This window comes from Narcine bancroftii, chromosome 14 (genome assembly GCF_036971445.1).
Source record: "Narcine bancroftii isolate sNarBan1 chromosome 14, sNarBan1.hap1, whole genome shotgun sequence".
NCBI lineage: Eukaryota > Metazoa > Chordata > Chondrichthyes > Torpediniformes > Narcinidae > Narcine > Narcine bancroftii.
Window position 1 is genome coordinate 45,256,969 of NC_091482.1, and position 27,871 is coordinate 45,284,839.

The following is a 27,871-nucleotide window of genomic DNA, read 5'->3' on the forward strand; positions in this document are numbered from 1 at the left end:
AATATAAAAAGGAATGTTTGTAAATGCTACGTGGTCATGTGTGAAGGTGAGACCTTTCTGGCAGGATATTACTGAAATACTAACAAAGATAACAGGAGTGGCCTTCGCGGACAACCTGGAGCTTTATCTTTTGGACAATTTTATTGAAATAAGTAATAAACTAACTAAATTCCAAATTTTATTTGTTAAAATCCATTTTTTGTGGCAAAAAAATGTTGCAATTACTTGGAAGTCCAACTCCCATCGACAAAGAGCACGATGGAAGACAGAGACGAAAAGTTGTATTCCTATGGAAAAAATTCACAAATAATCTAAAAAATAAATACGACGTATTTATAAAAATATGGCAACCATATGTGGACTATATAGGGGCCCAAATAAAAAAAATTTGCTATTATTATAAAGATATGGGACCTCCCAAGTGAAGATTTTCTTTCTTAAACCCAATTGTAAGCCCTGATGGTGTACAGATTTATACTGGAAATGGGGAGGGAGGGAAGGGGTTGCCGTGTTTTGTAAGAAATATTTTTTTTTCAATGAAAAATTTTGACGTATATGGAAAAAATTTAAATATTCAAAAAAATGACAAAAATGTAAAAAAAGTTTTTTTAACCTACAAAAATATTAACAGTTTTAAAGAAAAATATAGTCAACACTTGACAAATATATAAACAGTTTTTTCACTACAAAAAAGTGTAACGCTTGAAATTAGGTTCAAAAATAAAAATTATAAAAGGAAAATACAGTCTACAAATGAATTTCTTTGTGATAAGATCACCTGTATTGAGTGTGGTTGTTTGTTGCCTCTGTGCAGCTTATGCACACATGCACAGAAAAGCCCGCTAAACTTAAGAAGTCTGAGAGTCCGGATTCTCGGGTGGTCTGGATTTCTGGTATCTAGATTTTTGGAGTTTATAACATAAAAATATTGACACAATTTAATGAAACTGGTTCAATTAATGAAAAGGGTCAGAAGACAAGGTAGTCTTGTCTAATCAGTGTTGATCATTATGCACCATTTTGCCCTTTTACATAAATCTCACCCTCAGTTCAGAATAGTTGTCAACCAAGCCTTATAATTTTGGAGTTTTTCCACAATTTTTTAAAAGTATATGCTTACCAGCATTTGATAGAATTGTAATTGTTAAAATAATTTGTTGTCTGCTTTAAAAGTGGTTTTGTGATCTGTGCACCAACCAATGTAACTTATCCTCAGATTACTGAGTTAATAAGTTGAAAATATTTTAAGTAAGATATTGTTCATATAGGGAAAAACAGAAAGGTAGAACTTCACTGGTAGGAGGACTTGCATTGCTACAATAACATAATTCTGTCATTCCATCTCATTTGGCAAGAGCAACCAGGTTATTTCATAAATCATGCCCGTCGTTGTTGATGCATTCCATCTGCTCTATCAGTTCATACCACACTCTGTAGTCTATAAATCCCTCGCTTCAGTCCATCTGTTTTTCCTGACTTGCAATTGTTTCAACATTAAATTTGTAACACTGAAGTTTTCAGAGAAAAAAGAAAGCATCTGTTTTGAATTAACAACTGAGTCAAATATGTTTTGCATCGAGCTATAAAACAAAATTCTACTGAACAGAAATTATTACATTGCAAAATATAGCCCTGTGTGTATTTTTTAAAGGATTTTGGAGATAGTTTAAATACTTTTTTTTTAACTAATTCTGTAAACATAAGTGTATTAACTACAAATATTTCATCATGTCACCCAATGGGTGAAAATTTTGTGCCAATTTTTGCTGTTCATTTTGCCTTCTGCAGTTAAATATGAACCAAGTTTTAAAATTATTGCAGAGAGGGAGCAGGTTGTGTATTTGGAGTCTGAAACCACAGATCCAAGAAGTAAAATTCAAAGATAGTTGTTATGATGCGCTGGGTGGCACTACTGGTCAAGTTGCTGCCTCACAGTTCCACTGACCTGAGTCCTATCTTGACCCTCGGTGCTGATGGTGTGAAGTTAGCACATTCTCTCAGCAACTATAGCTTCCCCCCACATGGATAATTTCCCATCAATTCAGTGTGAAGGTGAGTGGTGAGATCTGGACATGAATAATGACATGGGATTAGTTTAGAGTAAGTGCAAATAGGTGCTTGATTATTGGTGCATATTGGTGAGTCGTGGAGCCTGTATATAATCTATGATCACCACAAGGCCAACGTACAAGGTTGGCTTTCTACCTTGGAATGCCAGGATGTAATTTTTCAACTTGCTCCGAGAAGAATTTGAATCATTCAGGATAGGCATCGAACATAGAATATGACAGTACAGTACAGGTCCTTTGGCCCTCGATGTTTTGCCAACCTATATATTCTTACCAAAAAAAACTAAACCCTTCCTAGCTCATAACCCTCTGTTTTTTCTTTGAACCATGGGCCTGTCTACGAGTTGCCTAAATGCCCCTAATGTTCCAGCCTCCACCAACAACCTTGGCAATGCATTCCAGGCACCCACAACTCTCTGTGTAAAAATGCTTACCCCTGATGTCTCTGATAAACTTTCCTCCCTTCACTTTGTACAGATGACCTCTAGCATTTGCTACTCCTGCCCTGGGAAAAAAGTGATGACTGCCAACCTTTGTCTCTCAGAATCTTGTCGGCCTCTATTAGGTCACCTCTCATCCTTCTACACTCTCAAGGGAAAACCCTAACTCTGCTAATCTTGCCTTATAAAACTTATTTTCCCATTCAGGCAACATCCTGATAAATCTCTGCACCCTCTCCATAGCTTCCACATCCTTCCTGTAATGAGGTGACCAGAACAGAACACGATATAAGTGTAGGCTCACCAGAGATTTGTAGAGTTGCAACATGACTTCTCAATTCTTGAACTCAATTCCCTGACTAATGAAGCCCAGCATCCCCAGGTCTTCTTAACTATGTAGTCAATCTGCGCGACATATATGGATTTGGACCCCAAGGTATTCTTAAACATTACAGATGATTTCCAATCCTAGCCTCTGTCCTAACTTCAGCTATCTTGGGAAGCAGTCCCCTTGTGTGTCTGGGGGCTTGGGTAGTTCAACCTAAATGCCCTCTCCAGTTAGCTTCTGTGTGTTTTGCAAAAAATGTTAAATTTACCTTATGCTCTTCATTTCTTTTGGGTGATGGAGTAGAATGGAGGGCATCATACTTGAGATTAATGGAGTAGAATGGAGGGCATCATACTTGAGATTAATGGAGTAGAATGGAGGGAATCATACTTGAGATTAATGGAGTAGAATGGAGGGAATCATACTTGAGATTAATGGAGTAGAATAGAGGGAATCATACTTGAGATTAATGGAGTAGAATGGAGGGCATCATACTTGAGATTAATGGAGTAGAATGGAGGGAATCATACTTGAGATTAATGGAGTAGAATGGAGGGAATCATACTTGAGATTAATGGAGTAGAATGGAGGGAATCATACTTGAGATTAATGGAGTAGAATGGAGGGCATCATACTTGAGATTAATGGAGTAGAATGGAGGGAATCATACTTGAGATTAATGGAGTAGAATGGAGGGCATCATACTTGAGATTAATGGAGTAGAATGGAGGGAATCATACTTGAGATTAATGGAGTAGAATGGAGGGAATCATACTTGAGATTAATGGAGTAGAATGGAGGGAATCATACTTGAGATTAATGGAGTAGAATGGAGGGAATCATACTTGAGATTAATGGAGTAGAATGGAGGGCATCATACTTGAGATTAATGGAGTAGAATGGAGGGAATCATACTTGAGATTAATGGAGTAGAATGGAGGGCATCATACTTAAGATTAATGAATTTGCAGAGTGAGCATATCTTGACATTAGTTATAGCTGTATGACATGGAAATAGGCCTGGTCACCAAGTTTAATCACCCATTTACATATTACTTGACATATTAGTTATAGTTGTATGACATGGAAATAGGCCTGGTCACCAAGTTTAATCACCCATTTACATATTACTTGACATATTAGTTATAGTTGTATGACATGGAAATAGGCCTTCTGGTCACCAAGTTTAATCACCCATTTACATATTACTTGACATATTAGTTATAGTTGTATGACATGGAAATAGGCCTTCTGGTCACCAAGTTTAATCACCCATTTACATATTACTTGACATATTAGTTATAGTTGTATGACATGGAAATAGGCCTTCTGGTCACCAAGTTTAATCACCCATTTACATATTACTTGACATATTAGTTATATGACATGGAAATAGGCCTTCTGGTCACCAAGTTTAATCACCCATTTACATATTACTTGACATATTAGTTATAGTTGTATGACATGGAAATAGGCCTGGTCACCAAGTTTAATCACCCATTTACATATTACTTGACTTATTAGTTATAGTTGTATGACATGGAAATAGGCCTTCTGGTCACCAAGTTTAATCACCCATTTACATATTACTTGACATATTAGTTATAGTTGTATGACATGGAAATAGGCCTTCTGGTCACCAAGTTTAATCACCCATTTACATATTACTTGACATATTAGTTATAGTTGTATGACGTGGAAATAGGCCTGGTCACCAAGTTTAATCACCCATTTACATATTACTTGACATATTAGTTATAGTTGTATGACATGGAAATAGGCCTTCTGGTCACCAAGTTTAATCACCCATTTACATATTACTTGACATATTAGTTATAGTTGTATGACATGGAAATAGGCCTTCTGGTCACCAAGTTTAATCACCTATTTACATATTACTTGACATATTAGTTATAGTTGTATGACATGGAAATAGGCCTGGTCACCAAGTTTAATCACCCATTTACATATTACTTGACATTAGTTATAGCTGTATGACGTGGAAATAGACCTTCTGGTCACCAAGTTCAACCACCCATTTACATTGTCTCCACATTTATAGCAACACCCCAAAGTCTCCCACTCACCTACACATAAATGACAATTTACTGTGGCTAATTAAGTTACTGATGTGCAAGATGAGGGGAGGAAACTTGAATGCCTGGAGGAATTTCACATTGTCATAGGATATACAAATTTCTCAGACAGCACAGAATTTAACCTGGCTCACTGGAGCTTTAAGACTACAGCATCACTAAATGCACCTGTGCACACCCCAATGTGTTATTTTTTTTGTCTATACAAAAATGACAATGAGGTAAACAAGAAAATCTGTGGATGTTGTTGTCTAGTACACAAGTGCGGGAGAAACTCAGCAGGTCACACAGCATCCATTGAAAGTGAAAGGTAGTTGATGTTTCAACTTCAAGATAATTGCACAGGTACAACCTAATAAAACAGCATTCTCCGGTCCTCGGTGCAAAAAAAAACTATGTAAACGCACAACCAGACATGTACACATGCAGACGAGTGATACATATGTCGAACAAATATATATATATAAAAATAAATAAATCTTGTTTCATGAACATGAGAGATACAAAGGGTTAGTGTGAGCAGTTCCTTTGGTCATTCACATTCTCACTGGCGATGGGAAGAAGTTGTTCCTCAGCCTGGTGGTGCTGGCTCTGATCCTCTTGCATCTCTTTCCCAATGGGAGCAGCTGAAAGATTTTGGACGTCCTCTTTAGACAGTGATCCCAGTAGGTCATGTCAATGGAAGAGGAAGGAGTTCCCAATGATCCTCTCTGCCCTTCTTATAGTCCTGTGGATTGACCTCCAATCCTGGCCGTCGGCCAGGATGCTCTCAGTAGACTTCCTGTGGAAGGTTGACATAATGGTAGCTAGTAGCCTTGCCTGCTTCAGTCTTCTCAGGAAGTGCAGTTGCTGTGGCTCCTTCCTGACAAATGAGTAGATGTTGCGTGTCGAGGTTAGGTCTCTTTTTGAGTGGAGTTTCTACTACCGAGTTATTAATGTGTAATGGAGGATGGGTCGTTCCTGGTCCTTCTGAAGACCATGATCATTTCCTTGGCCTTGTCCACATTGAGATTCAGGTTGTTATTGTCACACCATGTCATGAAACTTTCTACCTATTCTCTTAGTACAACTAATTGTGGCTGATGGGACCAACGACTGTTGTGTCACCTTCAAAGGAGATGACTCTGTTGGAGCTGGATCTGGTGTTTCAGTCATGGGTCAGTTGGATGAATAAGAGTGGGCTGAGCGCACAGCCCTGAGGTGCTCCAGTGCTCAGTGTGACAGTGCTCAACATTCTGCTGCCAAGGTGATTTTTCTATGAGGAAGTCCAGGATACAGTCACAGAGAGGGGTGTTGGGTGTTAAGTTCCAGCAAGGACAGCTCTTCCACCAGTCTCTGGTGAATGATTGTATTAACTGCTGAGTTGGTCAATGTACAGCAGCCTGGTGTATGGGATGTTGTTCTACAGGTGAGCTAGGAAGGAATGAAGGGACAAGGCTATAGCTTTGTCTGTGGAATGGTTCAGTCTATAGGCGAATTGAACTGGGAGGTGTGCTTTGATGCATTCCATCACCAGAAGCTGTTGCATTTCATAAAAGTTGAAGTCAGTGCCATGGGTGATATTCATTGAGGCCTGTTACTGATGCTCTTTTTGATACCGGGATGATGGTGGCTGTTTTGAAACCCGTGGGGACAATGGACTGTGTAGTGACATGTTGAAGATGTCCATAAGCACCTTCGTCAGTTGGTCTGTGCATCCTTCATTACCCGACCAGGTATGTTGTCTGATCCCCCTGCCTTGTGTGGGTTCACCTTGGCCATGGTCATGCAGGGGGTCGCGGAGCTTTGACTCTTTTTCAGGAGTTTGTGGCACTCCAGAGGAAGGGCTCAGGCCAAAACATCAACTGCATTTAACTTTCTAACTTTGGATGATGCGTGACCTGAGTTTTTCCACCACTTTAATGTGCTGTAAAAAATGACAAATTGTAATTGTATCATTTGAGAATAGTGTTAAACTAACTTGTTATACTGAAGAATAATGTCATGAATGAAGTAACAGTGTCATGAATGTGTAATTATGTTTATTTTGTTTCATCTTCTAAAGAAACCTTCAGGTATGAGGATATTTTCCTTCCAACCCAGTTCTGCATCTGATGGGGCCAATGTAATTGGTTTACTTGTGAACCTTTTGAGCAAAACAAATCGTGTATGATTTGCTGTTGTAATAAGAAAGCTGCATCATTATACTTTGTAACAGCAACTTTGGGTTGTCATCCAATTGTGAATCATTGGTGAAATCTTATAGTTGCTTTCTATAATTCAGTCCTCTACACGTTAGCAACCTTTTCCCCGTAGCCGAGAGAAATCTGTTGAGTTGAGGAAAATTTCTGGTGTTAACAAAGAGTTTTATTGTCAACTATGAAAAAGTTTAATTTAGGGTGAGGTCAAAAAGAGCATTTCAGGAGATGTTATGCTTCAAATATAGCTATGCACATTCTGCAGAAACTTTGTAAAGTATGAAAAATGTATTTTTACAATTTATTGGATTTCAATTACTTAATCTTATATGTGTTTCAGTCTCCTCTTTTGTTAAATCCTAAAGTATCAAGTTATATTGTCAAATTTGTGATTGGCTGCTTGTCTGCCTTGGTTTAGTTGAGAACTTCGACTGGTCATCGATGTTAACCAAATGGTCAAAATAGGAAGTCGAAAGCCCCTTTTACATAGAAGCCTCAAGTCAGCTTTCCTCTGGCTTTTATGCATTTCATTACCTTCATGAATGCAGAAAAGGTGGATTGGCAGGTCTATTTTGTTCTGTCTTTCCTCCGCCAAGGAACCTAGTGTCAGAGATGGAGCTAAGCCACACCACCTCCTGCGTAAACTGACGAGCGCTGAAACCAGCTCAAAAGGAGGATGACTGACGACGTTCTCAGCCTGCGACCGAAATTCACGAATTTTAAAATTAACCATCTACGAACTCAGCAGTTAACCCTTTGTGAGCCTGGGAATGAACTGCTTCTTACGAGCAAGGCACGTCCAGTGTGTCTGCAAACTGGGGTGATAGCATTTGTACCTGCTGCTCAGCCTCCATTTTTGTGTTCAGAGCAATTTAACTTCCCAGTGCATATGTTTTATATCTCAGCGGAGTGCGGTGCTGCTGTGCCTCACGTCCCACCCTTTTTGTTCTGGGAAGCCAGCTCGCTACGTAAAAGGACTTAGCATTCAACTTTCAGCTTGAACACTGAATCTGCCTTTCTGATTCGCCTTTTACATAGATTGTGAGTTGGGCAATACGGCAGCTTCTTGATGCAAAAACCCTATGTGGCAGTGATGGAGATGCATCTTTCTTCAGATTAGTGGCAAATGCATTCACTTCATTGACTCTGAAACCCAAGCCAATGACCCTTAGCATTGTTGTCAGAATTGGGGGATAAAGAGAGTGGCTTTTCTGCGTGGAGAAAGGATTTACAAGGTGCAAGCATGAGACTAACAAGTGTCAAGGCTTGCTGTTGTGAAATTCTTCAAGTAAAACAGGGATTCAACAAGAAAGATGTGGTTTATTACGCTTTTTTGCTCCCATCAGTTTGGAACCTAAATTGCTCATATTTTTTGGTAGCTCCTTTTTGTTTAATTTGCTGCGCAGAACTTCAGCAACTATAAGGTTCATCCTGGCGATGCCTTTATGACCAGCTCCCATCCGCATCTCAGCATGTTAACCAATGTTTGTCTTCATTGTCAGTCATTCCTTGGCCTTGCTACTCCTTTGCAACTTCACCCAATGCACCCTTGACACTGGTGATTGATCTCTAGTGGTTCCTACATGCTCAACATTTAACATTTGATGACAAAGCTTTTGGATGTCTGTCTTCTAACCTGTGGAATGTCATCCATGGTCATTTTCATATGCTTTCTGGCCTCTGTGCAAACATCACATCACATTGTTTCTCATGTATTGCTGGATGGGACTAATCCTTAAAAGGATGAGGGAAAGGTGCAGAGACATGAAATACTGTTTGATAAGAGGAAAAAGAAACTGAGCAGATGAGAAAGATACTTTGGGTGAGGGACATAAAGACAAGGTATTAAATGACATTGATCAAAATATATTTTCTCAATTTAACCACGTTCATATTGATGAAAAATAAAGGCAAAGACAGGAGCAAATAAAATATGACCGCTTGTGACATGGAAATATAGCACCAAGGGGACAGGCTGGGTTTGAATAACCTTTTTAATTGTTTTCCTTTTTAGAAATAAGGCCTTGCAATACATAAGCTTGATTGGGTATAAGCTAATAAAAATTATATTTCTGGACAGTGAACGTGGGGTGAATGTTTTTAGGCTGGATTTATATTTGAAAACTTTTTCAAAGCTGTATACCAATGATTAAGATTAATTGTGGACAATAATAATCCATAGTGTAAGACATTGGGAGTGCCATTTCCACATGAAGATTAGGTTATTGCGATTGACTTGTTACTGGGTGTTTGTTGTGACGAGGACAAAGCTGGGAATTTTCAGGGTATGTTGAATTTACATGCATGTTCCATAATCTTTCTGTAGACACAAATGTTCGTAAGATGGAGCTTTATTCCATAAAGACTTTGTTCAGACAGTGTGGTGTAAGGACAAGCACTTGAGGAAAATTCACATTGTGTTATTCATAAATGGAAGTGTAACTTGGTTGTGGGCTATGAGTTCCTATTACTTCCTATCAATTTTCATAATTTTCAATATATCCTTGGTAATCGTGTTCTATTTTTCTTTATAAAGCATGTTGATATTTTTTCTCTCAGTGCTTTGGCAAGAGAATCACCAGGAGTGTCTTATCATTTTAATATTGTTCCTTCAGTTATACACTCAGCTACATCGCAGCCCTTTCCACAATTTTCCGGCCTTTTAGCAGCTTCATCCAAAAATGGAACATCAGTTTCTTCATCTGTGACCCCAGCTTTTCGCAAATAAATATCAGCAAAAGTAAATTTATGATCTTTGGTTTGTTACGAGCCCAGAGGACTCCAAAACCCAGCAGCAATAGAAATTCACCAACACAATGGTTACTTGAACAAAAGTTGCTTTTAATTTTCTTTAAACATAATAACAAGATCAAACTTTAACTTATTGCTATTAACTTAACCCCCTTCTAATTCTCAGCACATGTGTATGTAATGCGTAAATGTTCAGGAAAGTTAGTTGTTTCACAATCCAATCATTCATTTCTCACTTCTCCAAGTTCATCGGTATCAGGCAATTCTTATTCTGTGCACTTAATTTAACATTTATGAATCTTCACCAGGCTCTGGTGCTTAAAGTTAAATGGTTACCACTCAGGAAAGTTCTTGTTGGTTTTAGAGAGATATATGTTGCTCATTGGGCACACACAAACTGATTTCCTCCAATCAGCCATTTCAGTGTCTTGCCAAATAAACTTGCCCCATCATGGGTCTTCCAACTGATAACCTCTTCCAGGTCACCACAGAGTTCCTCTTGTTTCCCTTATTTCAGGAGAAACACTCTAGCCATCCATTTCCTCTTGAAAGGATTTACAAGGGTTTTGAATAGGCTGCACTCAGAACTTACAACCCATCTTCAAAATGGGGTCGACAAACAATCCTGTCAGCTTGCCATTTTTCAGCCTCAACTGCTCCTGTAGAACTGGCTTACCTCTCTCTCTCTATCTGTCAGAGAAGAGCCCTGTTTTTTTTTTATTCTCTCTGCTTGTAAAAACCAAAAGCCTCTCCCAAGGCTCCAGACCCAATCTTTGAAAGATCTTAACTGAGCTTTGGCTTTATTGACTATTCAAAATAGATCAGCATTCATCATTGCTTCAGCAAAGCCAACCAGAGCCTCAACGTCTAGCTTCAGCAAAGCTTTTGCATTTTAAATGAGATGTCTTTTGTGATGTGTTACTCTATTTGTGAAGTGACCTACACTAAACCCCCCGCAATCTATCTCTTTTAAAGACATATTTATTCACAACCATTCTAATAGCCCCCATAACAGGTTCTCGTTGCAAATTTTGTTCCTGAACAATTCCTACTTCATCCCTTTTCCTACTAATGTCTGAAATAGAATTAGATTGTCACATTTTTGACTGTGATATATATTTTTGATCCTGTTTCTGTGCAATCACAGGCTCTTTCCATTCCATCACACAACCCAACTCCATGTGCCTTAGCTCACCTTCAGTCTGTTTTATCTCTGAACTTGACTCCAGTTTGCCACACCTGGAACTGCCATGGATCAAAAATTAGTGACAGATACAGCAAAGGCTAGGAATAAACAAGTCCTTTTTGGGTTGGCAGACAGTGACGATCAGTTCTTAGACCCCAGCTATTATATTCTATATCAACAGTTTGGCCTTTTAGGACCAATAACATATTTTGAGTTCACTGATCATTTTCTAAATTAAGTGGGGTTGAGCACATGGACAAAAGTACAAAGTGGGTTTTTTAAGCGAATCTGGTCAGGTTCAATGAGTGATGGTGTATATTTCTAGTGTTTATACATTTTACTTTTCTGGTAATATTAAATTGCATATGTCATCTATTTGCACCTCCCTTGGACACACATTCATGAGCCTCTACCAGCCCCATTTAACCAGCGCCACCACCAAGTCAATTATTTAAGCTTAACCTCCCTTGGTCTCTACTCTATCACTTTTGTTCTCTTTGCATTTTTAGTTCCAACCCTTTCTGTGAAGCTTAAAATTATGGTTTTGAACTTTTCTTAATTTGTCCTGAAACAGCTTTGTTCATCTTTTTGTGGATTCTGTCTGACCTGAATATTTCCATAATGTTCTATTTTTATATCTTAATGCTGTCTTTTGAAGAGGAATCCCTCATAGTAAAAATATTTCTGTGGACAATCGCCATTATATAAGAACCACAACATCTATTTTGTCCTAAAACCGGTTTGTGTGAAATGTTTTTTCGTAACCGGTCAAATTCTGTAGAGTCAAGCCCCAGATTAAAATTTGTGCCCTTTCTTGTGCATTTTCCTGAATCATTGCCAAGCAATATTTCTTTCAAGTTTTGCCCACAATTTTGTACTGAATAGTTCAAAGACATCTGTTTTATTTCAGCATTCATTGCTAAATCAGAATAGTTAGGTTCTTAACAAAAGCGTTTTTAAAGATTTCCCTTGTATCAAGTTTTCATTGCAAAATGAAGTAAATTGTTAAATGAAATGTGAAGTGAAAAGAGGAAAGATTTGACTGATGGTAGGTTGTTGGGTCTTTTAGAGTTCTGTACCTCAAAGGGCTACAGAGATTCAGTCATAGTCTTGATTGATAATTTTCTGGAACTGAAATTAATGGATGGACATAATAGTGCAGATATTTGGCACTGAGGCACAAGTGCATCTCTGGTTTTGATTGAGAGGCAGAACAGGCGAGAAGGACCAGAGGATCTGCTCCTGCTCCAAATTATTTAATGCCCCAATACTCAGGACACCATGTATGTTTGTTTATTAACCTCTAAAATACCATTTAAATTAAATGGCAGGTTCAATAAAATTAGTTATTTTGGTTTTGTTAAAACTAAATGTATGCTCTATATTAATCAGTGAGAGACTTGGGTGTAAACATAAGCGGATGATCTTTGTGTACACCATTGCATGAATATAATTGGTATTCATTCCAAATAGTGCAGTGATAGTTTGGTATCCCAGTGGCAGAATTTCTGCATTTTGAAGATCGGTTTGTGGAGATGAATACAGCGGAGTTTGTGGAGAGACTTGGATAGATCATTTTTTGTTTGTTGAAGTGGTGAAGACTTATTTTTATTTTCATTAGTTTATACTGCTTTGGTGAACCCAGTAGTTTGAGGTTATTCTTAAAGTTTTCATTTATGTTGATAGAACAATTTAGATTGTCCATAGAATCAGAATCAAGATTTTTATGGCAACATCATAGCGCAAAGATATATATTATAACCATCTTATGGCATTACTATAAAAAATAAAATATTAATAGTGCTAGAAAAGTGCGGCAGTGTCTTTGATTCATTGATTATTCAGGAATCCGATGGTAGTGGGGAAGAAGCTGTCTTTGTGCCATTTAGTGCTTGTCTTTAAGCTCCTGTTCCTTTTCCCTGATGGTAGCAGAGTGAAGAGGTCATGGCCTGGGTAATGGGGAGGGGATAGGGGTCTTAGAGGATAGAGGCTGCTTTTTTTAAGAGACCGCCTTATGTAGATCTCAATGGAGTGAAGTCTGGTAAATGTCGCAGGCCGAGTTAACCCTCTGGAGTTTATTCTTGTCCTGAGAGTTGGCACCTCACAAAGTATAGCCGCTGGCGAGTCTTCTTTGTTCCAATGTCAGCGCATCCTTCCTTAGATAAGGGGCCCAAAAACTGCTTGCAATGCTCCACTTGTAGTATGACCAAAGCCCTATAAAGCCTCAGTATTACATCTTTCCTTTTATATTCTAGTACTTCCGAAATGAATGCCAACTTTGCATTTGCCTTCTTTACTACTGGCTCCAATGCAAGTTAACCTTTGGACCTCCATTTTCTAAATTTAGAACATAGTCTGTGCTTTTATCCTTCTATCAAATTGCATGACCATATACTTCGCTGTATTCATCTGTTGCTTCTTTGCCCATTCTCCCAACCTACCTCAGTCTCTCTCCAGACTACCCACCCCTCCATCTATCTTCACATTATCCACAAAGAGCCACAAAGCCATCAATTCCGGCATCAAATTCATTTATGTACAACATGCAAGTGTCAGACCCAATATCGAACCCATTTGGAACACCACTAGTCACTGGCAGTCAGTCTGAAAAGGCCCCATTTATTTCCACTCTTTGCCTTCTACCAGTCAGTCGATCTTCTATCCATGCCTTTCCTGGAATACCATGGTCTCCTATCCTGTCAAGCAGCCTCATCTTGTGAAAGGCTGTCTGAATATCCAAGTAAACAACATCCTTTGTGTGTTCTGCTCATTACTTCCTCAAAGAATGCAAATAGATTTGTCAGGCGAGATCTCTGTTGAAAGAAACCATGTTGACTTTGGCATATTTTATCTTGTGCTTTCAGAATGTGCTCATGTTTCATGTACTCAGAAACCTAATTCTGAATATGAACTCTAGAATCTTGCCAACTACTGAAGTCATGCTAATTTGCTTATCATTAAAGAGTGCAGTGCACCTCACTGACAAAAGGCAAAGGAGGAAAAACCCAACACCCAACCCCAACCAACCAATTTTCCCCTGCAGCCGCTGCAACCGTGTCTGCCTGTCCCGCATCGGACTTGTCAGCCACAAACGAGCCTGCAGCTTACGTGGACTTTTACCCCCTCCATAAATCTTCGTCCGCGAAGCCAAGCCAAAGAAAGAGTGCAGTGAAATTTACAATTTTACAATCCTCTGCAACCATTGCAGACTCCAGCAATTCGTGATAGATCACTGTTGGTGCATTTACAATCTCTTTAGCTGTCTCTTTCAGAACCCCGGGGTGTCATCCTTCAACTTTCTAAGCACCACCTCCTTCGTAATAGCTGGTAAACCAAACATTCCTTGTTCATCAGAATTTTAAAATGAGCAGTTGGATGTTCATTGAAATGGTGGGGTGGGGGGGGGGGGCGGAGAGAGAGAGTAAAGTGGTAATGTTATGTAGCAATCCTTGAGCCAATGAGTTTGAAAGAATTTTCTCTTTACTTCCGAGGCTGTTGTGGTTCTCAGCAGTCTATTGGTATTTCTATTTCACTTAGTTAAAGCCTTAAGTATATGTCGAGATTTAGTGGAGCAAAATGTCAAATTACTTCTTATAGTACAATTGTATATAATTATCTTTCAAATAACATGAAACAATTTTTTTTCTTCTCCCTTGTCTCATTTTGGTGTGGCATTGAAATTCCCTGCTTCCTTTGGGCAAAGAAACATTGTGTTCTGGAATTAAATCTCCACAGAGCAGAATTGAGAGGATTATTTAATTAAAGTGGCTGTGCTTGTGATGTGAAGATTATTAGCATTTCCTTTCTTGGTCTCTACACATGTAGCAGTGAATGTTAACATAAATAATGAGCTCTACCTCTGTTAGATTGGAACATTTTCCTTAACTATATCTTAAGAATTTTTTTTGCAAAATTTTTATTTTGAAAACTTATTTTTCTTTCCTTCAACTCTTTAACCTTAAGGGAGAAAGCCTCTAGGTATATTTTCTGTGCTGGAAATATACTAATTTATGCTCACCAATAATTAGTCAGTACTTCATAGAATGTAGAATGTTACAGCAAAATGCAGGCCCTTCACCCCATGACTCAACAAACTAAACCTTTCTGACCTTACACCCCTAACCCTCTATTTTTCTTGTATCCATGTGCCTGCCTAAGAGTCTTTTAAAAGTCCCTATTGTACCAGCCTCCACCACCACCCCCAGCAATGCATTTCCATGTCCACTACTTTTGATTTTAAAAAAATTACCCCTGGTATCACCCCTAAACTTCCTCCCCCTCACCTTGTACAGATGTCCTCTGGTGTTTGCTACTCTCACCCCGGGAAAAAGATGCTGGCTTTCCACCCTATGTATGCCTCTCCTCTTCTTGTAGACCTCTATTAAGTCATCTCTCGTCCTTCTTTTCTCCAAAGAGAAAAGCAATGTGCTTTCACCATAAAATAGAACACAAAATCATCTTGGCCTGTAAATGTCTATGATATCAGAATATTGCTTCGTTTCATCCAGAAACTTAATTTTTCAAAGTCCACAGAGGAAATAAAATAGTTAAAAACACCAAAATGCTGGAGGAACTCAGCAGGTCTTGCAAATGGAGCTAAATGCCTAGATAAACTTAGGTGATGGTGCAAAGGTTCCTCCTTTGTATTTTGCAAATGAAACCTGAATTGGGAAGGCTAATGAACTAGATACTTATGCAGTGGATAATGGTTCATTTTAAAAAAATAGGTCTTAGAACGTAACATTGTCTAAATGCTATGAGTGTTTCAGCTTTTTTGAAGTTATGCCGCCAAGGATCATTTCAAAGTAGCAACAAAAGTGAATGGAAATTTTGGCTCCTAAATTTGCCTGTATTTTTTGTTCTTGTGCAGATTTATTCGCCTGATCATACCAGTAGTAGTTTCCCATCAAATCCATCAACACCAGTTGGATCACCATCACCTTTACCTGGTAAGATTTGACTATTTTTGTAACTTTGGAAACTCTAAATGAAGTTGAAGCTGATTAGTTCTGTTTGTGCTTTTGGATAACAAAATAAATGAATTTACCTGTGAATATAAAGCTAATTAGAACCAAGTCTCTTCAACCTCACTCACTTTCTCCAGATCAAAGCCGTAACTGCAGGCCTGGGCCTGAGCCACGCCTGTCTTATTCTGAGCCTAAAACAACCTTTGTTTCAGTCTAACTCAGGCATACTCCTTCAATTCTTCTTCCAGTACATAAAATGACTGTATCGGTGAAACCTCCTGAACTCAACTGTTCCATTACTTTATCTTTATTTTCATAAAGCGAATAGAAGTAACGCAATTAAAATAGTCTGTCCAAGTCTACATAGTATAAGTATCATATAAATTTCAAAGAGTGAAAATGTAGCATATTAGAAATAGTTCTTCTAAAAAAGAAAACAAAGATAAAGAAATAAATTAATCTAAAAAAAAATCAGCTGAGTGGCCTACCCTGAGGATCTGTCGAATAATTTAAAATATAGCTTTGGTCCACACCTACAGATAACAAAACGGCAAAAATTATATTACATCTGGAAAGGAAGAGTTAATTCATAGAAAAACACCAGTGATATCCCATAAAAGTAATCAATAAATGGTTTCTATGGTTCTTCAAATTTAGTAGTTGTATCTAAAGTCTGACCTGTTTTTTTCTAGATTAAAGGAAGTCAATAACATGAAAAAACCATTGAAATAATGTGAGAATCAGACTCTTTCCATTTAAGTAAAATGACTCTTCTGGCTAATAGTGTAGAAAAGCTATAATTTGAGATGCAGAAGTAGGTAAACAATGTACATCTTCATTAATTTTATTTACTGATTTCTATCTTATCTTCCCTTTCATGTGGCCAGTCTCTGACTTGTCACTTTTCTGAATCTCTTTCTTAGGAAATAGGCCAGTTGCTAACATTCAAGCTACCAACCCACACACCAAATATGACTGTCCTTCCTGTCTCATGTAAGGACCCTTCCATTCTCCCAGTACCTCTGGCGTATTGTTCCAAAGTAGAGATTTTCCTTATAGTTGCCTCTGACGTGTTGCCTTCCTTTCTGAACCAGGTCTTCCCCATTGACAAAGTCCTTTACTGCATCTCAAACATTTCCATCGTCTCTGCTCTCAATCCATCTCCTTCAGGACAGAACAAGGATAGAGTTTCCCAGTTCTCATCTTCCACACACAAGCTCCTACATTCAATCATTCATTCAAAGAGATTCCATCACCTCTCTCAGCAATTCACAGTGTCCAAACAAAACATGCTGGAATTAATTAGTAGGGCAGACTGCATCTACAGCATTGCAAACTAGTTAATAAACCAGGTGGATGACATTTCATCCAGCTAATGGCTGAGGAGGGGAAGTTTTGTATATTTCACTCCTGAATACTTTGGCTTTTGGTACTATTTCAAAACTTACCAAATAAATATGAATGGAAGTTTCTTTCACTGGAAAAAATGTTTACCTGGAAACTGGCAGAGAAATCTCAGATCATTCAGGAATTCTTATTAGGCATTTTCATTAATGTCTAACCTGAATGATGCTGTGAGGTGAGTCATTGACATGTAGACAAGCCTGGTGATCACTGTCCTCTGATATAACTGTCCTGTTACCCCTTGCAGCCTAGTCTCTGTAATAGCCACTGCACCATAATTGCAAGTTCTAGACAAGGAAATGCTTTACAGTATCAAGACTTGAGTTTCTTGGTACAGGATACCCCACCTCTGTAACCACACCATTTATGTCTGGTTTACTTGAGTTTCTGGTTAGTGGTAAGATCTGACGTTGATGATGTGGAGCAACATTTCCTTCAAGGTTACTACACGTAACACAACACTCCATAAAGATGTGGACACAGTCCTCTAGTATACTTCCTCGATATCCACGACTATACAGGTTCAAATTTACTGACAACACCCTCTGTCATAGGCTGGGTAGCAAATAATGATGAGACAAAATCCACGAAGGAGATTGAGGGATGGGGCCAAGACACCTAAATCTCTCTCAGTGTCTGCAAGTCAAAGGAGTTTATCATGGACTTCATGAGCGAGGACAGAGTTCACACCTCAAGTTATCCTCAAGTTCTTGACAGTAAACATCACCAGTCATCTGGCCTGGACCAATCACATTGATGTGACAGACAAGAAAGATGGGCAGCCCCTATTAGTGTAGCACCAGTGACCAGATTTTGAATCCAACGCTGACTATAAGGAGTTTGTACATTCTCCCATGGGTTACCGCCCATATTCCAGTAGATTAGTAGTTTAATTGGTCACATGAGTGTATTTGGGCGGCATGGGCTTGTGGGCCAGAAGGGACTGTTACTGTGCTATAACCTCTGAAATTATAAATTGAAGCATACCAGTGCCTCTATTTAGAAGGGCTCTACTTGGACAGCTAAGGAACAATTTCTATTGGTGTACCATCGAAAGCATACTAGCTGGATATTTTTCATCATGGATTGGAAGATGCAGTTACAGGAAGTGTGAATACAGCTCAAAACATTACAAACCTCCCTTCCCTCCACCAACACCTCCCACTGCTTAGGAAAGGCAGCCAACATACGGAATGACCTGTCACAGCCCAGGCACTCTCTCTCTTCCCTCCCTGGGGAGGTTCATAAATAGGAAATTGCACACCATCTGTGTTAAAGACAGTTCCCTCTCCGTCGCCATCAGGCTTGAAAGAACTGCACAATAGTGCGGTTAAACAAGAAAATCTGAAGACACTGTGATTGTACTTTACACAAAATTGCTGGAGAAGCATAACACACCACACAGCATTCTTCATGTCTGAGCTCTTCCTCAGAGGATGAGCAAAAGCAGGCAGTCACATGAAGAAAATGGTGGGAGGAATTGGACATCAATGATCTTTCCACAGGAGCACTCTACTCTGGACTCTCCCACTGTGCATGTTAGAGGAGACTTGCTAGATTGCTTGCAAAAGAGTCCCTCTTTGGTGAGAGCAGAATGCTTGAGTAGTAATTCACTGAATGAATTTATCTTTTGTGCACATGACATACCCAGACAGATTTCTACCTCTTGTAGATGCCAGTGTGTAACTGAAGTGGAATAGCTTCATAGGAATGCAGATCTTCATTGCTGCAGTTGGAATGTCATCTGGTCCCATTGCTTTTGCAATTTCCTCTCCTCTCAGCCATATCTTGATATCACATGGAGTCAATTGAATAGGTAGGCTTCTGAGATGGTGAGAACACTCGGCAGAAGCTGGGATGGATCACCCATCGGTGAGAATGCATTGTTTTTTTTCAGCAGACCGTGCTGTCATTGACTTGAATGTGAAACTACCACCTCCTCTTAGCTGTTTAATTGTCCACCACAGTTCATGATTAGATATGGCAGTTTTGCTCTGTTAGTTGCAAGATTGTTTATATTTGTAGTATGTTGCTTGTTTGGGATGAATGTTGTCTTATGTTGCAGCTCCACCTTAATGTCCAGTGTTACTTCCAACTTGTTTTTCTGCACCCCTCATTGAATCAGAGTGGTTCCCTGGCATGATGGAAGTAGTAGAGTGGGTGGTGGTTGTGAATATTTCTGATGGTTCTCACAGCACACACTGCCTCAAGAATTCCCAGATATGAGCTGGAAGATCTGTTTGAAAACAATGCACAAAAGTGCTGGAGGAACTCAGCAGGTCACACACCATCCATGTAAAGCACCAGGAAGTCAGTCTTGAACCCAGTCATTCTTCGCAATGCCAGAATTCACCCAAAAAAAGGAGGGTGAGGAGGAGGAAACAGGCTTGCAGGTGATAGGTAGATCCACATAGCTGGGGGGGGAGAAGGCAAAGGAGCTGAGGAGTGGTGGGGAGGGAGGCAAAGGGCTATGATGTTCTCCTGTAGGAGAAAAGAAAGGAAGTGGGTGGGGAGCTGTCGGAAAGAAAAGAAAAAAGTCACAGGGATAAGGGAAAGGGAAGAAATGGGGGGGGGGGGGGGTTACCTCTGTTCTAAGTCTGCCATTTAATATGACTGTGGTATCATACAATATGCTATAAAAAATGCCATTGCTAAAAGGTGACATTGGTGATAACGTGAGACTTTGTCTTCACCAAGGGTATGCTGAAACCATTTCTGTTAGTGCTGTCAAGGACAGATGCATCTGCCACAGGTATGTTGGCGAGAAAGTCGAACATTTGTTCACTCAGATGTCACAAGCCTGGTCTGGCAGTATTTGGCCAGTTAGTCAGTGGAGGTGCGACGAAGCTATTCTTCAAGTCACCCCACCCAGAGTACAATTGGTGCCTTTGATTGTTATGGGGTGTCTTTGAAGTGTTGTTCATTGTAGAAGAGCACAGATTCATCAGTTGAGGGAAGACTGAGCAGGTGATAATCAAGAGATGGTTTCCCTGTATTTGTGTTTGACCTGAGATCTGAACAATGCTGAGGATTCCCAGGGCTTCTCTATCCTGCCTGTTACAGAGCTGCCCTCACTGTGAGACAGCCCTGCTGTGGGAACAGGACAGACCTCGGGATTGTGATGGTTTTGACCTGATATTTGAATGAGGCATGATTTTGTGAGAGCAATTTTGTTGGTTTGTGACTTCCCTATTTTGTGCTATATTTTTCATTGCAGGCACTAGCCCCCAGATATTTTGTGAGGAAGAATTTGCAAGTTCAACTAGGCAGGAGAATGTGGTGCTTGGGTTGATGGATGGTGGTCTATATGTTTGTAGTATTTCTCAGTTTCAGAGTCGTGTTTATTGTGCAAGTGAGTTATTTGATGTGCCCTTGTTATATTTCACCCAAACTAAGAAAGGATGGTAGATTGAAACACGAAAATCTGCAGATACTGTGATTGTAGTAAAAGCACAGAAATGCTGGAGGATCTCAGTCTTGCAGCGTCCATAGGAGTTAAAGATATATTACTGATATTTTGGACTTGAGCTTGATGGTAGATTTTCTCCTGGTAGTGACACAATTAGTTTTTTTGACTGTCCAATTGCAATGACTTTTGTTAAATTCTAGTTCATTAATTTAAGTTCCACAGCATCCATAGAAATATTGGAACACAGGCCTCCAGAATGCTGGTCTGGTCATTTTTTTCAGTTGAGGTGCCATTGTACATCAATGGTATTAGTGGTTTTCTAATGTTTTATATATTCATTGACATTTTAAAGATTTTAATGGCATTTTAAAATCTTCACTTCTTTTGAAAGTTTCAATGCTAAAGATGGCCATGCATTGGCCATTTTTGCCCATCCTATACTATCTTTGGCTTCACCTATTAGCTGGGAGTTGGAAATCGGTTCCAGTCACAGGCAGGCGATCAGTAAACTCAATCACACCATGGGCTATCAGGAAGATTTGTACCATGCCTGAATCTTTTCCCACTTTGAAACCACATTGTTTATTCTGGTCTTTGAAACACCCCTCTCAACCTTACCATAAAGTTCTCACTGAAATGTTTTCCCTCCTTTGCTCAGACTCCTTATTCTGAGGTATTTCAATCATCTTTTCATCTCTGTCCAATTCTCTTCTGAATTCACTGACTGCCCTCATCCTCCTCCTTCCGTCTAAACTCTCCAACTCATTTTTGTGTTCACTGCAGAGTACAAGGTGGGTTTCTTGCTCAGAAATGATTTGAAGAAAGCATGCGGGCAGTTGGAGAAAGGCTCAGGCCTGGGATAAAGAATGAGGCACAATTTGCAATTGTATGAAAGGTTGGGTCTTGTTTTTGAGTAAAACAGAAGTGCAGAGCATAGTAGAACAGAGAATAAGTTCAGTTAAAACAGTGTGAGGGCAGGTCATTGAAATCCTGGAACCAACAATGTGTGAGTGCCTGCAACAGAAGGACAGCAGTATTTCAGGAAGGTGGCTTGTAGACCTCTTCTTAAGACAGTTGTGGGTGGACAAAAAAGGTTGGTATTGACCATATCCTGAAATAAAATCAGTGGATGATGTAATCCTGATGAAAAGTAGTCAATAAATATTGGACCTCAAGTAAGTCACTTTAACAGCAGCTGCGATATTTCTCACTATTTTTATTTGTTTGAAAACCAGAATCACACGAGGTACTTTCAGTGTTAATTTTCTAATTTTAAAAATATATTTCTTTTTAGCAATCCTCATATTGCAGTTGGTGAGCGGAAGCCAGTTCTGTAGTGTTCTTAAAAGAGCATCTCCAGAAATAACATAATGAAGCATAAAATTAATTTTTTGCTTTGGAACTTCTTTAACATCCGGAGTTTTAATCCAATGAAGTTCATCTTTGTCAGTAGGTGAACATAATGAATGAGCTTGGAGCAAACAATTCTAGATTGTTATTGAAAAAGCATATGTTTAAATCTGTTTGAAAAAATACTTTTTATGTGAGTCAGGCGTTATCCATGAAGAGAGAAATATCAGTCGTCTGAATTGTCAGCTCTGTTTTTTCCTTTCAGAGAAGCTGCATGACTTGTTGAATATTCACAGCATTTTCCACTCTTTGAGGTTTCCAGCATCCATTGTGATTTACAAATGTTGCTTCAAGTTCTTGTGTGTAATTATGTTTGTATTAAGCAATAATGTTGTTTTGTTTAAATGCAAACATCCACCAATGGACATTCAGTCTCTTGAATAGAAATGTGTGTTTTTCATGATTTGCAATTTCAATTCTCCAAAGTTGGTGTGAACAAGAACCTTGACAGTAGTTGACTTTTCATTGGATACAAATGATCTATCTTGCTTTGCTTATTCTAATCTTCAAGAAACTGAAAACTCGTGATCTCCGATTTTTTGTGGTGTTTGTGTCTGATCTGCTCAGCTGCATATGAAGTTAATGGCTGGCTTCGGGCCTTAATTTTCACAGGTGCTACCCAATGGTCAAGACCAGGAGGAACTCCATCATCTCCTAGCTATGAAAACTCTCTTCACTCACTGGTGAGGCAGAACAGATCTTCTAAAATATTTAGCAGGGTGGTACTCTGATTTTAAGTTAAAAGTTCTCGAACTGATAAATGCATTTTTTTTTACTGAACACCCACTTCATGTTCCAATTCTGACAACGGCCTGAAGGAAATACAGATGACATAAAGAAGAGTAGCTATATTCACCAATCCCCACATGGAAGGGAATTCTGAAATCTCATATCTGTAAAATTATGTATTTATTTTACATATCTGCCATTAAAAATATTTCTTTTATTTCCAGTTTTAAAATTAAATTAATCAAACCTAAGTTAGAATTTAAATATGCAGCAGTTCTGACAAACCAGTTAAGGTTCTTTTCAGGCACAAAGTAGCTTCAGTAATTTTGTCTCAGGTGTTCCTCTAAGCCATCATTTCAGTTTTCCTGTGCTGGTTTTTTACATACTGCTTAATCTATTCCAAATTAACCTGATTCCATACTTGTCACAGACTCTTTTAGTTCTATTAATCTTGCAATTGCATCTTCTGTGAGTTGTTAAAATACTGCATTACATGAGCTTATTTAGTGTTGTTCTTGAACTAATTTTGTTACTGAGGCAAGTTTGGTAATGTCCATGGACAAAATGGGAGGACTGTCACACTGAATGCAGAAATCCAGCTAAATTACATTTTTGGAGCCATGAAACTGCAGTTTTTAGAATCTAGAGCAAAACAGAAACTGATAGTGGAACTGAGCAGGTCAGGCAGGGAGAGGGTCAGCATTTTGAGTTGAGACCCTGCATCACTCCATGGCTGGCTCACCCACCCTTTTGTTCATCCACTCACTCTCTCTATACTGGTTCTTTCTGGTTCTTTTTTCCTCTTTATTTCACTCCATTAGCTCTTGCAGGAAGTCTGGAGCCTTTCATTCTTTGCATACCCCATTTGTTAACCTGTTTCTCCAAAATACTCAGATTTACCAAATTTATCATGAAGTTAACTTTTAAATCATTGATTAGGAGTAAGATTATCGAGATCCTCATTTCCCAAACATGATCGATTTTTAAAATCAAATGAGTACAATTGTGCACAGAAACATCGCAGGAGGAACTCTGGGTCAAGCAGCATCTCGGGATGGGAGGTGAGGTAAGTAATTGTTGAATTTTCCAGTTGAAACACTGCATCAAGGCAATTTTGCCACAGCCATACACAGATGCATTGTATTCCTTTGAATAGATTTCTTAGTTTTGATTTTTACTGAAAAATTAACGTAAACTCAGGGTGTGGCCATGCTAATAAACTGAACAGAGTGTTTTGAAAGAGCACTCCACAAAAAGTATTAAAAAGACGGTTTAAAAGCTCAAAAAATTGAGAAAGCAAGTACTAAACGACTGAGGCAACCGAGAACAAAAACTGAAGAAGTGACAGCTCAACCTAGAACTTGAGGAGCTATTCAGCAGGGGCCTTGGGACAGGCTGAAGCCAGCAGAGCTGGGGACTCATCCCAAGATATAACCTTCATCCTGAACATGTTGGAAACTTTAAGAGTATGGAATCAGCAAAGAGAGATGTATTTGAGAAGGTAACGGAAATCAGAGAAGTTGTGGAAGACTTAAGTGAACGGATGACTCATTTAGAGGTTGAGCTTGACAAAACAAAAGATAGGCTGAAGGCACTGGAAGAAAAAGCAAAAATATGGGACACAGAAAAGAAAGGACTGAAGTACAAGATCGACCATATGGAAAATTTAAGCAGGTGTAAGAATAGTTGGACTGTGAGAAGGAATAGAGGGAAAAGACGTGGTGAGTTTCTTTAAAACATGGATCCCACAAATGCTGGGACAAAATAAGTTAAATGCAAAGCTGCAAATTGAAAGGGCTCACTGGCCCCTTGGATCCAGAAGAACCAGCGAACAGCAACCACGACCAGACCTCGTAAGACCTTTAAGTTACTGGGAGAGAGATGTGATCTTGGGAGCAGCATATGAATATTCAAAAAGTAATAATGGCCCATTAGTGGTGGACAATACAAAATAATGTTTTTCCAGGACTTCAGCCCTGCCTTGGTCAAACAAAGAAAGGAATTTGATGAGGTAAAGAGACAAATACGATCTAAAAACTTTAAATATTCAATAATATACCCAGCAACGCTGAGGGTGGATGTCTCAGAAGGTACTCAACTAATTTTCAAGAATAAAGAAGTGGAAAATTTTTAAGCTAGTTATGAAAAGATTAAAGTTGCCATTTGAAAGGGCTGAAAAGACCATTTCAAAAACAGGACTAACCGAAAGATGCATCTTTTAATTTGTACTAATAGTACTGGGCCATCTGGTTTTCACTGTTAAAAACAAAAAAAACATTGTGGTTTATATGGCGAGGTCTGAAAAGACAGAAAGGTGGTAAGGAAAGCAGCAAGGTGGGAACTCCAACTTGGGTGGTGGGGGGGGGAAGATGGCACCAGGAGAGGAGCCGTTTTAAAATATGATGCCAAAGGGAGATTTTCTTCTTTGGAAGAACCCGTGGGCTTTTTTCACAGGCCTCCGGGTACGATTGTCAATGTCACCATCAGAGCTATGGATGTATGTGTTTCTTAAAGGGGAAATATATGTGTTAGAAATGCCTTTTTTCTAGGGAAATGTTACAATAGTGTTTAGAAAATAGAGAAGATATTGTTATACAATATTTGTGTGAAAAATGATATGGATAAAACACAAAATTTTATTAGTCTTAATATTAACGTGATAAATGGGATGGTGAAGAGGAAAAGAGTCTTGGCATACTTAAAGAAATTAAAAGTGGATAAAATCTTACCAAATTGGAACATGATAAATTAAAAAGAGGAGGGTGGGTCAAATAATATCGTCTTCCTTTGGTTCAAAGGCAAGACAGGTGGAGATTCAAATGAATACACCAGTGTTAATAGAAGATACCTCAATTGATCAAGCTGGGAAGTATGTAATGGCACATTGTAAAATCTATGGTGAAGAATGGACATGAATATTGATGATTTATGATGATGAAGCCTTTATGAAGGACAGCTTCTTAAAAACAGCACGACTTATATCCAAGGATTGACTTGTTTTAATGTCTGCCCAGTTAAAAAGTAGAATGTCTAGCGAGACTTTTATCAGACCATTCTTCGTTAATATTAACGAGAGCAACAATGGAAAAGCGAAGGAATGTATACAGATGGTGTCTCAATACTACACTGCTTAAAAGATCAGACTTCTGCAAATTTATAAAGAGACAGATAGAAATATTTTGTGAAACAAATCTGCCATATACTAATAATAGTTTTCTGATCATGCTTAAAGCATATTTAAGGGGACAAATTATATCCTTTACGAAGAATCTTAAGAGGGAACATATGGCATAAGTAAACAGTTTGGAGAAGGATATTAAAGAATTATGAAAAATCAAAGAACAGGACGACAAGAAGAATACAGATTACTGGAAAATAAAAAAGCTAAGATGTAATACCATACAAGCATATAGGACAGAAAAAGTTGTATTAAAAACTAAGCAACAATACTCTTATGAGTTGGGTGAACGGGCGCACAAAGCTTTAGCTTGGCGGATTAAAAGAGGAGTCATCAAGAATGATAAATGCTATAAAAATAGAAACAGACACTAAAATAATTACCAACACTTTTAGACAATATTAAACAAAATTATTAGGAGATGAGAATGAAATGGAAACATTTTTGCTGAATGTTGAACTTCTAAGGCTGGAAGAGAGAAAAGATAGAATTAGATACTCTCTTCACAAGGAAAGAAATCAAAAAGGCCCTGAGCATCCTACGGTCTAATAAATCACTGGGGGAGGATGTATTTCCACCTGAGTTTTATAGACAATTCAAAGAATTATTAATGCCCCTTTTAATGGATGTCCTGGACCGAGCTGTAGAAACATAGACCCTCCCAGAGTCATTCTCAACCACAATTATTATGGTGTTATAAAAGAAAACTTTGTCATACAGACCAATATCCCTGTTAAATGCTGATTATAAGATACTAGTGAAAGCATTGGCTAATAGGTTTGGACAATGCTTGCCAAAACTGATACATACGGGCCAAGCAGGATTTGTTAAAGGAAGGTATTCCTGAAATAATCTAGTAAGATTATTTAATATAATACACATGGCTAAATCTGAATGAAATCCAAGTATTACAATTTCCCTAGATGGGGAAAAAGCATTCGACTGTTTGGAATGGAAAAATTTGGTATAGGCAGAACATTTATAAATTGGATAAAAACTTTATACCATAAACCACAAGCTAAAATATTAACAAATAATCAGATGTCAGAGGTGTTCCCCTTGAGTAGTCAAGTAGTCAGGGATGACCCCTGTCTCCAGTGCTTTTTATTTTAGCAATTGATAATAAGATAATAAGGAATCCAGATATAAAGTCGAGCAAAATCATTCTATTCACTGATGATGTGCTATTGTACCTATCAGAACCAACTAAATCTTTGGAAAAATTACAAGTAACACCAGAAAAATATGGAAGAGTATCAGGCTACAAAATAAATAATGGATAAAAGTGAGATAATGCCATTAACAAGTTTTGAATATGAAAGATTCCAAAAAGGAAGTAAATTTAAATGGAAGATGGATGGAATAAAATAACTTAGAATAGCAACTGACAATAACTTGCAAAATTTGTACCAACTAAATTATGTTCCTCATCTTGGGAAGATAGAAAGAGACCAACAGAAATGGAGAGATGTAGCAATTATTTTGGTGGGAAAGGTTAACTGCGTCAAAATGAAAGTGATGCCAAGACTGCAATACCTTTTTCAAGAGCTGCCTACTCTGTTACCAAAAAAATTTTAAGCTACTAAAAAAATCATTAATTATTAGACAGTTCCTATGGAATAATAAGGTACCAAGAATTTCTTTGGAAAAACTGACATGGGACTATGGGCTGGGAGGACTTAGACTTCCAGATTTCAAAAAATACTATCTAGCTGCAAAGGCTAGAT

The 27,871-nt window shown here is 38.5% G+C and overlaps 1 protein-coding gene across 15 annotated transcripts in view; it reads left to right on the plus strand.

Annotated features, from left to right (window-relative positions):
* Positions 1–27,871, plus strand: part of tcf12 (transcription factor 12) — a 354,049-nt gene that overhangs the window by 274,468 nt on the left and 51,710 nt on the right. For all 15 annotated transcript variants that reach the window (XR_011348679.1, XM_069910856.1, XM_069910855.1 and 12 more), the window contains 2 exons: positions 15,918–15,996; positions 22,850–22,920. Coding sequence is in view for 14 of the 15 variants with exons in the window: in XM_069910856.1 (XP_069766957.1) it covers positions 15,918–15,996; positions 22,850–22,920 (150 nt within the window). In the remaining variant the exon portion in view is untranslated. The remainder of the gene's footprint in view (positions 1–15,917; positions 15,997–22,849; positions 22,921–27,871) is intronic.